Below are 16,188 nucleotides of genomic sequence, written 5' to 3' on the forward strand. Positions count from 1 at the left end.
AGCAGTGCTAACCACTGTGCCACCGTGCCACCCAGAGTTTTGGCTGAACACCAAATTCTTCATTCTCGCTGGCAGCGGGGCAGGAACCAACGAGATCAGAGAACCCTGTTTGAAGTGTTTGTTTGATGTTGCTGAGCATGCCTCGAAAGCTTTATTTAGAGGCAACATTTTGGAAATCATTTGTTTTTTGTTAGAGCAACCTTTCTGTGAGTACCATCATCCACTCATGACTACTTTCCTTGCACGTCTTTTCACAGCAAGGAGGATGTTTGTCCTGCTGCTGACTATTGCGATTTGCAGGTCGAATTAGTGGAAGTAAAGGCCAGGAAAGACATTATATAGCACATTTCACTACCTTGGAACGTCCCTTCCAGCCAGTGAAGTACTTTGAAGCGTAGCCACTGCTGTAATGGAGGAAAAGTTTATTATAATAAAGTTTATTTATTAGTCACAAGTAGGCTTACATTAACACCGCATAAAGGTACTGTGAAAATCCCCCAGTCGCCACACTCCAGCGCCTGTTCAGATCAATGCACCTAACCAGCACGTCTTTCAGACTGTGCGAGGAAATTGGAGCACCCGGAGGAAACCCATGCAGACACGGGGAGAACGTGCAGACTCTACATAGTCACCCAAGTCGGGAATAGAACCCGGGTCCTTGGTGCTGTGAGGCAGCAGTGCTAACCACTGTGCCACCGCGACGCCCCCATGAACTAAAGGTTCTACACATATACTGCAAGCATTTCTTAGCAAAGTGTAATTCATACACCCCCTTTATACATGGACCTTAATTCAATGTGGAGAGAAGGGATAATGGCCTGCAAATCTCTAACGGCACCAGTATTTGTACCAATCTGCTACTATTACGAAAGTTCACCTGAAGTAACTTTGTGAATTTATTGGGAATAATTAGGACCAAGCTCTCATTTATGTGCAACCAAATGACATTTTTGCCAACCGTACTGATGAAAACTGTAGTAATAAAACTCACCTTCTGTTTAAAACTGACCAAGTAGAGCCAAGCCACTCATAACTCACACAGATTAAAAAGAGTCAAGGACAAGAAAGGACTTACTGAAGTTTGTCCCTCCAGCATTCCAGTTCTTCAAGCCGCTCTAACGTTGTACATTGGATTTTGAATGCCCTAATGTGATTTGAATATTCATTTTGCGTTTAGGCTTATGCACTCTGCACTTGAGACACTTTTAGATAATATTCTGGATTTTAAACAATGGCGTAACATATCATGATACAAAAAGATGACAGAAATAAATATTTGATTTAGTAAGTGTTTTATGGTATCATCAGAATGAGTCATGGTGCTTGATCGGGCAAATGTCTAGGTAAATAATGACAGACTCAGATCAATGGTAACTCTTATCACTTCAAAATCCCAGAAGGTTGATTGTTTGTGTCCTGCTGAGGAAATTTAGGGGCAGGAATAGGCCATTCAGCCCCTTGAGTCTGTTCCATCAGTTTGATCGTTGGCTATCTGTACCTTAAATTTCCTTAGCCATTAACTTCCAGAACTAAATTTGCAGATATAATGGCTTTGCTCCATATCCACTCATGTCAAAGTTAGACACTGGAGTGCAAGTTATGGTTCAGTAATCTTGAGCCCTGCTCCTTCAACTCCTTAAGGTCCTCCAACCCCCACCCCTGCCAACCCTCTGACCCTCAGACTCCTCCATATTTCCCCATTCCTCCAAATCCCCCCAACTTCTGACTGTCCCATTTCTCTGACCACCTGACCCCACGTGTTCTCACCACCCTACCCACCCTGCCACCTCCCATCCTGCCACCTACCCAACCTAACCATCTTACCACCCACCCATCCTACCACTCTGGCGCCTACCCATTCTGCCACCATACCTATCCTGCCATGTCCCATTCTCCCACTCTGACACTTACCCACCCTGCCACCCTACTCACCCTGACCGTCCGAACACCCACCCACCCTGTGACCTACCCACCCTAACACCTGCCACCCACCACCCTACACACTTACTTCATCCACACTCATTCACTAACACACGGAAAAACTATTTAAATGTCACAAAGCTTTTCCATGTGTTAGTCAATGTGGAGCCTCCAGAATTCACAGCTGGTAACGTAAAATAACGGTCACAACTTGGCTTCCCCTGTGATCCTGCACTGTGAGGAAAGACTTTGAGAACAGCCACTCTCTTGAATACTGAAGAGGCCAGGTTTAGAAGTTTAGAATCCTTACAGTGCAAAGGAGGCCATTTGGCCCATCAAGTCTGCACTAACTCATACTTGGGCTTACCCCAGAGCCCCAGGTATTTACCCCACTAATCCCCAGGGACGAACAGGGAAGTTCTCCTAATGTCCTGGCCAACACTTATGCCTTAACTAACCCAACAAAACAGTTTAATTGGTCATGAAATCAGATGCACACGTGCAAATTATCTGCCATTTTAATTTCTACTTTCCAGCAGTTAATCATTGGCCTCAAAGTATTTTGGAATGTTCAAAGGTTGTGCTGTACACAGGCAGGTTCTTTCTTCTCTTAAGTGCAGCAGTCATTCTGTACAAAAATATCCTACCAACACAGCAGCTAAATTTTACTCTGCTAATGTTCGTTGAGAGAGGAGTATTGGGCAGCTCATTGTGAAAACTCTTAGCTTTTCTTTGAACAGGGTCACAGAATCTTTAGATGATTTTGCACTGGAGAATAGCTGTGTTAGGTGCACTGCTCTGCTCAGCATGTTTAGAGAGCTCACTTGTATCACTAAATGTGGGGACACAGTCCAGGGATTCCGTTACTTTAAAAAGACATTACATTGATATAGCGCCTTTCCTGACTTCCAGTCTTCTCAAGTGCTTTAGAAGGTGATGAAATATGCCATATAATTGTTGACAGGATGGTGAAGAAGGCCTTTGGCACACTTGCCTTCATCGGCCAGAGCATTGAGTGCAGGAGTTGGGACATTATGTTACAACTGTACAAGACATTGGTAAGGCCACATTTGGAGTACTGCATACAATTCTGATCACCCTGATATTATAAGAAGGATGTTGTTAAATTGGAAAGGGTGCAAAAAAGATTTACAAGGATGTTACCAGGACTGAAAAGTTTGAATAGGGGGGAGGTGATGGCTCAGTGGTATTATCGCTAGACAATTTATCCAGAAACTCAGCTAGTGTTCTGGGGACCCGGGTTCGAATCCTGCCATGGCAGCTGGTGGAATTTGAATTCAATAAAAAAAAAAATCTGGGATTAAGAATCAACTGATGACCATGAAACCATTGTCGATTGTCACTAATGGTTCACTAATGTCCTTTAGGGAAGGAAATCTGCTGTCCTTACCTGGTCTGGCCTACATGTGACTCCCGATCCACAGCAATGTGGTTAACTCTCAACTGCCCTCCAAAGGCAACTAGCGATGGGCAATAAATGTTGGCCAGCCAGCGACGCCCATGTCCCATGCATGAATAAAAGAAATTATAAGGAGAGGCTGGATAGGCTGGGAGTTTTTCCCCTGGAGCATAGGAGGATGAGCGGTGACCTTATTATAAAATCATGGGGGGCATAGATAAGGTCTGCAGGTGCAACAGGTGATCAAGAAGGCAAATGGGATGTTGGCCTATATCGCAAGGGGGATAGAATATAAAAGCAGAGATGTCTTGCTGCATCTGTACAGGGCATTGGTGAGGCCGCAGCTGGAATACTGTGTGCAGTATTGGTCCCCTTATTTGCGGAAGGATATATTGGCCTTGGAGGGAGTGCAGAGAAGGTTCACCAGGTTGATACCATAGATGAGGGGTGTTGATTATGAGGAGAGACTGAGCAGATTGGGTTTGTATTCGTTGGAATTTAGAAGGCTGAGGGGGGATCTTATAGAGACCTATAAGATAATGAAGGGGCTGGATAGGGTAGAGATGGAGAGATTCTTTCCACTTAGAAAGGAAACTAGAACTAGAGGGCACAGCCTCAAAATAAAGGGGGGTCAGTTTAGGACAGAGTTGAGGAGGAACTTCTTCTCTCAGAGGGTGGTGAATCTCTGGAATTCTCTGCCCACTGAAGTGGTGGAGGCTACCTTGTTGAATATGTTTAAATCACGGATAGATGGATTCCTGATTGGTAAGGGAATTAGGGGTTATAGGGATCAGGCGGGTAAGTGGAACTGATCCACTTCAGATCAGCCATGATCTTATTGAATGGCGGGGCAGGCTCGAGGGGCTAGATGGCCTACTCCTGCTCCTATTTCTTATGTTCTTATGTTCTTAAGGTGAAAAGCCAAGGTCTTTTCCCCAGGGTAGGGAAGTCCAAAAGCAGAGAGCTTAGGTTTAAGGTGAGGGGGGAAAGATTTAAAAGGGACCTGAGGGGCAACTTTTTCACATGGAGAGTGGTGCTTTTATGGAATGAGCTGCCAGAGGAGCTGGTAGAAGCGGGTACAGTTGCAACATTTAAAAGACATTAAGACAGGTACATGAATAGGAAAGGTTTAGAAGGAAACGGGCCAGACGCAGGCAAATGGGCTGAGTTCAGTTTAGGAAACCTGGTCTGCATCGATGAGTTGGGCCGATGGGCCTGTTTCCATGACTCCAGGGCCGAAATTTTCCTGTCCCGCCTGCCATGGGAATTGTAGCGAGCGGGAGAAGACCATGAAAAGTCCATTGACCTCGAGTGGGATTTTCTGGTCTTGGGGTGAGCGTGGCTGGAAAATCCTGCCCGATGACTCTCGCCAATGAAGTACTTTTGAAATGTAGTCACCGTTGCACTGTTGGAAATGCAGGAGCCAATTTGTGCACGGCAAGCTCTTGCAAACATTAATGTGATAATGACCAGATAAACTCTTATTGAGAGATGATAGTTACTGTCCAGAATACCAGCGATAACTCTCCTCTTCTTTGGAATCGTACCATGGAATCTTTTATATCCACAGGAGAGAGCACATAGGACTTCTGTCCTAACAAAAGAAGCATCAAAGTAAAAGCACATTTAATAATTCACCGGGACAGGAGTTTAGATTAGCATGTCATCTGGAGGATGGCATCTCTGGAAAGGTGGCACTCCTTCAATGCTGGAGGATGGCACCCCTGATGAGGTGGCGCTCCTTCAATGCTGCATTGGAATGTATCAACTGGCTAAACAATCGATGAAGCCAGTGATTGTGTAACAATGTCGAGATGGGCTGCACCTTAGTCTGCATTTTTTGAAATCCTGACATTCCTGAGCAAACTGATTGTAAGATTTTATCACGATCTATCAGGTAAACTGCGTTGTAGTCACAGACCTAAACTTATTAAGACGCCCTGGGATAGGACTTGTACTCACAGCCTTACAGCTCAGATGTGAAAATGTTACCAATGGAGCAATGTTTGACCAGGCTCAAGCAGCAGTTCTGCAAAGTTTCAACCTCTTATTTCATTGTTATTGGGTCAAAATGCTGGAACCTCCAATAAAATCATCGAATCCCTACAGTGCAGAAGGAGGCTATTCGGCTCATCAAGTCTGCACCGACTCTCCAACAGAGCATCTGACCTTGGCCCTATCCCTGTAACCCCGCTAATCCCTCTAACCTACGCATCTTGGAACACTAAGGGGCAATTTAGCGTGGCCAATCCAGCTAACCAGCACATCGTTGGAGTATGGGAGGAAACTAGAGCACCCGGAAGAAACCCACACACACGTGGGGAGAACATGCAAACGCCACACAGTCACCCAAGGACAGAATCGAACCCAGGTCCCTAGTGCTCTGAGGCAGCAGTGCTAACCGCTGTGCCACAGTGTTGGAAATTACAAGGCCCTAAAAATATATTTGGCAATTCTATTTGAGTATGGGCCTGTGTCAGATGACTGCAGAGTAACTAACATAGAACCATTTTAAATAATGTAGATGGAGTAATATGGTAATTACAGGCTGATTAGTTTAAATGCTGTGGTAGGGAATATTTAAGACACTTTAATAATAAATCAAATAGCAACAAATCTAGATAAGAAGGCAATTGGACAAGCCAGCATGGATTTGAAAAGAGAAAAACAGGCCTCACAAAATTTGTTGAGCAGGACACAGACATGGATGGGGAAATGTCAAGTCCAGTACACGGACTTTTGGAATCCTGACATTCCTGAGCAATGTGCGACATGGGAGATTACGACAGAAGATAAACGGGTGACAGGATAGCAAAACATTGGGTTGAAGGGAGAAAACATGAGGAAATATAAAGATGGGTCTTTGTCTTATAAGGGTAGCACACAGTAGAGAATCCTATCTTAGAAATGATTAAAAATATGCAATGATGTGACAGGGTCGGCTTGAGTTTGATGGTCTTTTGAGCAGACTGCTTCCAGTTTCCTGTAGTTGAGAGGTCAAGAATGAGTGTCCATAGATATACGATTAAGAAATTTCGAAGTGAGGGTACTTTACACAAAAGGGGGAATGTTTACAGCCTCCCACCGGCATATCTGAAGGCGGGGAGGGGTACGGGTAAAATAAAGCAGGTGGCCAACATGATGCCCTCCCGCCTATCCCCAGCCTGCCGATATATTACAGGGGGCTATCTAAGGGATCAGGCAGCCCACCCACCCTTTGGCCCTATGAGGCTGTCAAGTGACCAAAAAAACTGACACCTAAAGGCCACAATCTGCCTCTGATATGATTTTTGGTTTGTGGAGGAAGGCAGGTAAATGGCTGACAGCTTTCGCAGCAGGCAAGAAACGATGGTGGTGGGGGGGTGGGGGGTACCTTCTGGGTGCCCCCTGTCTCCATTTGGGGGCACCCCCCTCCATCCCAAGATCATGCCCCTCATTGTGGAAGCTCTGGAGTGAGGCTTCCTGTGCTTTCGGGGTAGAAATCCCACTCCTAATGAATTAACACTGCCCCCAACGTGCTGGGCACCTGGTTTTCTGGTTGGCAGCCTGGGGGAAGGGGGTATGAGGGGAGGTTGGGGGTGTGATGGCAGGGGTGGCGGTGTGGGTAATACATTACCCCCCCCCCACTTAAAATTCACGTCAAACAGTTGTGAGGCTGTGGAAATCATTTCCAGGGTCAGCAGTTGAGGTGAATACTGTCACATTCAAGATTAGCTTGAATAGGTGAGTGAAATAAAAGGCGTTTAAGGAATTTGGGAATTGATTAAGGAAATGGGAATTGAACTGTGTGCAAGGTAATGGTGACATGGACTGGATTAGGTAAAGTGTCATTTTTCCCTGTGTATTTCTACATGAGTTACTTTGCTGTACATCACAGTAGAGTTCAATTTTCCCAATAACAAACCTTTTTCTTGTCTTTGTGCCCTTGTAGATATTGGCCATTCAAGATGGAGAATTCTGAGCAGATTAGCATGATCTCCCAAGTTGCGAGACGGCGTGTGGTGTCAAAGGATGGCCACAATAATGTGAAAATTGACCAAGTGGATGGCTGGGCCTTCCTTTACCTACAGGATCTCTGGACCACCGTCATTGATATGAAGTGGCGTTACAAGTTAACTCTCTTCACAGCAACATTTGTGATAACATGGTTCCTTTTTGGGATTCTCTGGTATGCTATAGCGTTTGTACACGGAGATTTAGAGTTACTGCATCCCCCAGCTAACCACACACCCTGCGTGGTGAACATTGAAACCCTAACAGGGGCATTCCTGTTTTCCCTGGAGTCCCAGACGACCATTGGCTATGGCTTCCGCTGCATCACAGAGGAGTGCCCGTTTGCCATTATCCTGCTAATCGTTCAGTTGGTCATTACCACCTTGGCAGAGATCTTCGTCACTGGTACTTTTCTGGCAAAGATCGCAAGGCCAAAGAAGCGTTCTGAGACGATCAGGTTTAGCTACCACGCTGCCATTGCCATACACAATAACAAGCTCTGTCTCATGATCCGTGTGGCAAACATGAGGAAGAGTCTTCTGCTTCAGTGCCAGCTATCGGGGAAGTTCCTGCACAACCACATCACTGAGGAAGGTGAGACCATCAAACTCAAGCAGGCAAATGTGAATTTTCGGGTGGACACCGGCTCTGAGAGCCCATTCCTCACCTTCCCCTTGACTTTTTATCACATTATTGATGAGAAAAGCCCACTGAACAGATACGCTTCGGCAAACCTGAGGGATAAAGACTTTGAGCTGGTTGTCATTTTAAATGCCACAGTGGAGTCCACAGGTTCTGCTTGCCAGATCAGAACCTCATACGTGCCAGAGGAGATACTTTGGGGCTATGAATTTGCGCCTCTTATGTCGCTGTCCCCTGGTGGGAAATATCTGGTTGACTTCAGTTTCTTTGACAAGCTTAGGAAGAGCTCAAACCCTTATTTTGCCTCTGAAGCACTAAGGTATGGAGACATTGATAAGCTAAAACTTGAAGAAAAATATAGGGAGGACGAACAGAACAAATTGTTCAGTAGAATCCAAACCGTTCACAGCAATGTCTAGCAAAACATTCATACAGAACATGATATGAATAATACCAGCATCCTTTGGAAGTTTCATAATCAATAAACATCTATCTGGTACATAATAGGTCTTCAGTAAAACCATTAGCTTATTCATCCAAAGAGTACATTTAGTCAAAGCCAGTATCAGGAAGTCCCCAATGATCTTATATAACAAGAACAACATTAGTAAATATGTTAAGGAAAACTGTATTATTTTTATTTGATTGTTCACTTTGCTAAAACATAATGATGCAACCGATCCAAGAGTGTCATCAGATGATGTCCTGGTTTCTGCTGCTCAGAACTTTTCTCCCTTATTTCTGCTAAGTTTCAAACATGCCATCCTGCTGATTATCTTTTTCCACCTTAAATTTAAAGTTTATTCATTAGCCACAATTAAGGCTTACTGCAACGAAGTTACTGTGAAATTCCCCTAGTCACCACAGTCCTGCGCCTGTTCGGGTCAATGCACCTAACCAGCACGTCTTTCAGAATGTGGGAGGAAACCGGAGCACCCACACAGACATGGGGAGAACATGCAAACTCCACAGACAGTGACCCAAGCCAGGAATCGAATCCAGGTCCCTGGCGCTGTGAGGCAGCAGTCGTAACCACTGTGCTACAGTACCCCCCTTGTATCCTTACTGTGTTAATACCATGGTTCTTCACGTTGTCTCATATTCCAATTTGGGGAGGCAGTGACTTAGTGGTATTGTTGCTGGACTGGTAATCCGGAGACCCAGGGTAATGCTCTGGGGGCCCGGGTTCGAATCCCACCACAGCAGATAGGGAAATTTGAATTCAATAAAAATCTGGACTCAAAGATTTACTATTGACCATGAAACCATTGTCAATTAGTGAACCCATCTGGTTCCCTTTAGGGAAGAAAATCTGCCGTCCTTATCTGGTCTGGCCTACATGTGACTCCAGACCCACAGCAAGCGGTTGACTCTTAAATGCCCTCAGGGATGAGCAATAAATGCTGGCCCAGCCAGTGACACCTGCATCCCATGAATGAATAAAAAAGTGTATTCTTTCCCAGGACCTCAAAACTGTATAACCACCTCCCTCCCTCAATTTGGGTGGCATGGTGGCACAGTGGTGAGCACTACTGCTTCACAGTGCCAGGGACCCAGGTTCAATACCTGACTTGGGTCACTGTCTGTGCGAAGTCTGCATGTTCTCCCCATGGGTTTCCTCCGGGTGCTCCCACAATCGGAAAGGTGTGCTGGTTAGGTACATTGGCCATGCTAAATTCTCCTTCCGTATATGCGAACAGGTGCTGGAGTGTGGCGACTAGGGGATTTTCACAGTAATTTCATTGCAGTGTTAATGTAAGCAGACTTGTGACAGTAATAAATAAACTTTAAAGACATTCATTTTACAATCTACCAGGTTTTAAAATCCAGGGTAGGCGTTACCTAACTCAACTCTGTCCAATCGAAACCATTGACTAGTCAAGACTATTACTCTTCTTTTAGTTACTAATCAGAACCAAAGTTTGACCCATCTGGGTTCTTCAGCTAATGGTTAATATATTGGATCACACTGACCTAACCACAATGTCTTCATTAAGCTGATTCTACCGCACTTACTCTGCTCAATCTTAATGGGGTGTCCTTTACAATGATGTGTAGCCCAGTGTTCCTCAACTGGTAGAATATAAATGTGATTTATGTACTTGAATAGGAGATTTTTAAAAAATGTTTAATCTCTTAGAAATAACTAATTCTTTTGGTGACATGTTGGTGGGACGCGTACTTGTTAAAGTCTTATACTGATCTTGAAAAACACCTGAGGTGACTAATTAGAATATCCTATTAGTGGCATGTCACACTATTATTAAATGGAAAACATTTTACAGTTCCTTTAATATGTATGGTTATTGTTTATTTTTACACTTACGTCAAACTGAGAGATTTATTTAAATTACACTTCATGCTTCCACCTATTTATGTCAATGTCTAATAAACGGAATAATTAATTGGAAATATATGAAGCATTACTCTCTGTGAGCTACAATAGAAATGGAATCATGTTCTGACTTAAATCTGGTCTTAAAGGCAATATACTGCGGATGCTGGAATCTGAAACAAAAGCAGAAAATTCTGGGGAATCTCAGCAGGTCCAACAGCATCTGTGGGGAAAGAATGGAGCCAATGTTTCGAGTCTGGGTGACCCTCCCCCCCTTCCCCTCATCTTCACAGTATAAATCTTGTCTGATTTTCCTTGTCTTCAGCCTTGATGAAGGGTCATCCAGACTCGAAACATTGGCTCTATTCTCTCTCCACAGATGCTGTCAGACCTGCTGAGATTTTCCAGCATTTTCTGTTGTTGTTGCAAATGTGGTATTATATTGCTTCCCAGAGGAATAGGAGAAAATGTATTCTGTGTTTTGCTATCCCGAGTAGCAAAAGATTGGTTTTGATGTACTTGTACATATTATTGTTTGCATGTTCATTGCTAGGATCTTACTTTGTTAAATAATCTGGTTGATCAGATTTCAGAGTAGCATACATCACTGTCTTTAGAGACGGAATTCAAATTAGGGTAATAATATGAAGTAGGTGATATTGGCTGGGCTGCCCATTATAAAATAGTCCTGGTTCTTCCGGTTTGCGTTTCGAGTGACCACAATCAGGTGAGGTGTTTAATGTGGACAGGCCAAGCCAATATCACTTGTTTTTGACTGTGGCCAATAGCCATACTGACCCATTTACTCTTTATGAGCTGTTTTGATGTATATTAAAAAAAGTTCAATTTCTAATGCTGCAGCGCGGGATAAGAATCCACTGTGCGCTGCTACTGTTGGTATTTGCAAAACGCACGGGCACCTTTTAGTGTCAGCTGTGTTGCTGTCACAGTAGAAGGTGGAAATGTTGAGGATGGGAGGATGTTACTGTGTGCAAGTGTGAGCGAGAGATGAAAGCATCTAGATTCTTGTCTCGTGAGCGATTATTTGATTTTGCAGCTTCTGTTCGGAGAAGTTAGTGGTCAAATGAGTTTATATTTTAAAACATAGAGTAAGTTATTGAAGTAGGGATTATTCATAACAGTACAAATATATCAAAGGTAGGATTGCCCTGATCCCTGTGAGTAGTGAGGTTGTAAATGCATTCAGAGAGTAAAGATACATGTAAAGATTTATGGCAAAGAAGAAAACCATTCGGCCCATCATGTGCCTGCCTGAAAGCATATTTTGCTACACAGTGACCAGAGCAAGTCTCCCAGCCTAAGTGGCAATTTTAATTCTATTTAAAGATGTATTTAATAATAAATATCCTGAATATTCTTACTGGTAGCTAATCAGAAGTTCTGGGTTCTCAGGCGGGCCAGCCGGAACTTTCTTTGAAGTTCTCCTTTTTGTTACTGTCGAACACTGTCAATCTTTAACAGACTGAGATTCACTTGTCTATTTACTTGTTTATTCTGGTTACTTACAGTGACATTTCTTAGTCAGAATATCGTGCTCCGCAATGTATTTCCATTGTTGACTATGCGTTTGATCAACTCATCAATTTGTTATAACAGAAGGATTTTAGATCCGAGACTCACTCATGGAGTGCCTCTAATATTAGTTGGTCTCACTGAAAATGTCTTTAGCACATTTTCCCACCTTTTATAGAATCATAGAATCCTATAGTGCAGAAGGAGGCCATTCGGCCCATCGAGTCTGCACCGACCAGAATCCCACCCAGGCCCTATTCCCATAACCCCATATATTTACCCTGCTGATCCCCCTGACACTAAAGGTCAATTTAGCATGACCAATCAACTTAACCCGCACATCTTTGGACTGTGGGAGGACACCAGAGCACCCGGAGGAAACCCACGCAGACACGGGGAGAAAGTGCAAACTCCAACAGACAGTGACCCGAGGTCAGGATTGAACCTGGGTCCCTGGTGCTGTGAGGCAGAAGTACTAACCACTGTGCCACCGTGCTTCCCTTCGCTAAAATATTGCCATCCTTATTGCATTCTTCACTCCACTTATTACTTCACATGTCACTTTAGCCCAGATCTTCTGCTCTTCGCATTGCTGGAAACCAGACATACAACCCAAAATTCACATCAGGACCCTGCGGAAGCCCCGATGCATGGACCATCAACGGAATTTCTCATAAAGTTTGAAATTACAAAGAACAAAGAAAAGTACAGCACAGGAACAGGCCCTTTGGCCCTCCAAGCCTGCACCGATCATGATGTCTGCCTAAACTAAAACCATATGCATTTACAGAGACGGTGTCCTTCTATTCCCATCCTACTCAAGTAGTCGTCTAGTTGCCCCTTAAATGCTGCTGTCATACCTGCTCCCACCATCTCCCCTGGCAGTGTGCCTAGACATTCACCACCCTCTGTGTAAAAAAACTTGCCTTGTGCATCTTCTTTAAACTTTTCCCCACGCACCTTAAACTTATGTCCCCTAGTACTTGACTTTTCTACCCCAGGAAAGAGCATCTGACTATCCACTCTGTCCATGCCACTCATAATCTTGTAAATTTCTATCAGGTCACCCCTCAACCTCCATCATTCCAGTGAGAACAAACCGAGTTTATCCAACCTCTCCTCATAGCTAATACCCTCCAGATCAGACAACATCTGGTAAACTTCTTTCACCAGGCAACATCCTGGTAAACCTCTTCCATTGCAGAGAACAATATTTCACCGGGTAATTGCCCTGCTCCCTGGCAACCTCCATAAATGTCTCCAAATCATAGGGCAGAATTTTGTGCTCCTCCCAAGGTAGGTTAGAACCAGAGAATCCCGACTGTGCGGAGGGAGGCCGTTTGGCTCATCCAGGTGGGAGGAGCGTTAAATTGCACTGACAGAACTCCCCCCAGAATCCTGCTAGCCCAAACCCAGACACCTCACTCTGACGGCCCCTCAGAGTGGGGTAGCCCTCTGCCCCCCCTCTGCCGACAGCTCTCATGAGCGGACCTCCTTCCAAAGTGGATGGAAGTTCCGTCCATTGCCAATCAATGCTCAGGGAGTGTTAAATCCACTCTACCCACTCTACCACCTTCCCATTCACTCACATTCCCCCATCCACTAACATTCCCCCATTCACTAACATTCACCCATTCACTAACATGGCACACCATAGCACAGTGGTTAGCACTGCTGCCTCACAGCGCCAGGGACCCGGGTTCAATTCCTGGCTTGGGTCACTGTCTGTGCGGAGTTTGCACGTTATCCCCGTGTCTGCATGGATTTCCTCCGGGTACTCCGGTTTCCTCCCACAGTCCAAAGATGTGTGGGTTAGGTGGATTGACCATGCTAAATTGCCACTTAGTGTCATGGGGACTAGCTAGGATAAATGAATGGGATTATGGGGATGTGGCCTGGGTGGAATTGTGGTTGGTGCAGACTCGATGGGCCGAATGACCTTCTTCTGCACTGTAGGATTCTATGATTCTATGAACATTCACCCATTCACTAACATTCACCCATTCATTAACATTCACCCATTTATTAACATTCAAAAGTAAAATTACCATACAGCAGCTAGTGCCATAAAAAGGGGATGTGACTGGTCTTCCCCTCATTACTCCAGCAATGAAGCTCTTCGATTGAAGGGACGCTTTGCATCTCTGAAGAATTCGAACTTGGAAGACTCCGTCAGGATGCAGAAAGGTAGTGGCACAGAGACAACCCAATGATGATTGCCACCTTGTGGAAGATCCAGGTTTGTGTTTACACTTTGTGTTTACCAATGCCTGTGCCAAAAACTTCTTTATTGACAGGAACCCAGTCTACAAAGCCATGTAGATTTAATCCATCTGCCCTTCAATGCAAACGGATTGTCATAGCAATCTAAGGTGTCTGTTTCCAAAATGTTTAAGAACAAACTTGTACCTCAAAATGTTTTACAAACGATCAAGTAAGTTTGAAGTCCAGTCACAGTGGCAATTCAGAGCAGGGGAAGCTAATTTGCACACTGCAAGGTCCCACAGTGAGGGAATGACCAGATAACCTGGTCCACATCGGTTCGGTAATATAGACAGCAGGAAAACTGTTGTTCAAAATAGTGTCTGAGGATTTTTCACATTCACCTGAGAGGGTGTGCAGGCAACCAGCTCACCATTTGATTTGAAGGACTGCACCTCCAACAGTGCAGCATCCCTTCAGTATTGCATTGGAGTGTCAGGGTGGATTATGTGCTCAAATCACTGCAAATTCAATGGCAGGGCTGATGTTCAAAAGAAAATCTGATTTCCGGCCGCATTCAGCCAGATTGAAGGGGGGTCAGACACTGACAGCAAGGAAAGTGATCAGGAATGGGGGGGTGCGAGTGGGTTGGTCAGGCCACGGAAGGTGAGTCATATCTCATGAGGGGAGAAATCAGGGCGCATGGATTGTGCTGGTCAGGTTGTGGGGTTGGGGCAGTCGGATTCACTACCAGGAGGTGGGGAGGGGGGGTGGGGGAAGGGAGGGGGGTGGCAGGAGGAATGTACAAGTTTGCTTCTTGGGCTGGGAGATCATAGATTCCCTACAGCACAAAAGGAGTCCATTCGGCCCATTGAGTCTGCACTGTCTCTCTGACAGACTATCTTACCCAGGACCTCTGCTCTGCCCTATCCCAGAAACCCCTCACATTTGCCAGTGCTAATCCATCTAACCTAGACATCTTTGGACACTAACGGGCAATTTAACATGGCCAATCCACCTAATTTGTGCAATTTTGGAAGGAAACCAGAGCACCCAGAGGAAAACCACGCAGACATGGGGAGAACATACAAACACCACACAGACAGTCACCCAAGGCTGGCATCGAACCCGGATCTCTGGTGCTGTGAGACAGTGGTGCTAACCACTGTGCCACTGTGCCGCCCAAAACATTTATTTATTTCACTTGGTCCTTAATGCCTCCCTTCATTTGACAACTTTCCGGATACTCGGGAATCCTGGCCTGCAGGCAGGAATAAACATAACATTAAATTTGAGGCACTTAGATTCTTTAAGGTGTTCTTAAGGACCAATCCACTACCTGAGAACTGATAGAGCATAAGAACATAAGAACTAGGAGCAGGAGTAGGCCATCTGGCCCCTCGAGCTTGCTCTGCCATTCAATAAGATCATGGCTGATTAGTGGCTTTTGTTTAAATTGGAATTGGGCTAGTTGGTATCTTATCATTTTTAATGTTGTATTAAAGGATAAATTAGGAAACAATTTAAGAATATAGAATGTAGAGCATTGTACTTGCATTAGAATTGTGACATTCTGTAATCCCATGCAAAAGTATTGAAACAATTAAAAAATGCCACATCAGATTCACCTCCTCTCTTTATTGGCTAAATGCACCTTAAGGGTAAAGGCAAAATTTGGTTGACCTGAAATGCCCTACACAACCAAATAGTCTAACAGACTTGGTTCTCACCAGAAGAATGGCCACTTGGTTAAGTTAGCACAAAGTTGCTGGTACCTACTGCCACTCACAAATAGTGCATGGTAGAAAACTAAGAGCAAAAATGTACTTACAAACATAGAAAATGAGGGATAGCCATCAGAAATTCGTTGTAGGGCTTTGCCAAATTTGGATGACAGTCATTTGTAAAGGGCTTTGAGTTCTCTGTAAAAATACACTGTGTGTTGTATGATGTACATCTGGGCCATATGTCTGCCAAGGTGGTCTTCTGAAGATGGTTGTGGTGGTTCCGTGAGACAATCTTATTGATGCGTATGAGATTCTGAGGAGGTTTGATACACAGGGAGGATGTTTCCCCTTGTGGGGAGACTAGAACTAGGGGGCACAGTTTAAACATAAGGACCCTCCCTTTAAAGATGGAGATG

General features: G+C 44.6%; 1 protein-coding gene across 3 annotated transcripts in view; it reads left to right on the top strand.

Annotated features, from left to right (window-relative positions):
* kcnj15 (potassium inwardly rectifying channel subfamily J member 15) overlaps positions 1-16,188 on the top strand; it is a 74,342-nt gene that overhangs the window by 24,256 nt on the left and 33,898 nt on the right. For 2 of the 3 annotated variants that reach the window (XM_078232734.1, XM_078232732.1), the window contains exon 2: positions 7,272-10,387. In XM_078232734.1, coding sequence (XP_078088860.1) covers positions 7,288-8,394 — 1,107 coding nt within the window. In that variant the 5' untranslated portion in view covers positions 7,272-7,287 and the 3' untranslated portion in view covers positions 8,395-10,387. Of the gene's footprint in view, positions 1-7,271; positions 10,388-16,188 lie in introns of those variants that run through there. The other variant, XM_078232735.1, reaches the window with a different exon arrangement.

The sequence above is a fragment of the Mustelus asterias genome, chromosome 17, assembly GCF_964213995.1.
Source record: "Mustelus asterias chromosome 17, sMusAst1.hap1.1, whole genome shotgun sequence".
Taxonomy (NCBI): Eukaryota; Metazoa; Chordata; class Chondrichthyes; order Carcharhiniformes; family Triakidae; genus Mustelus; species Mustelus asterias.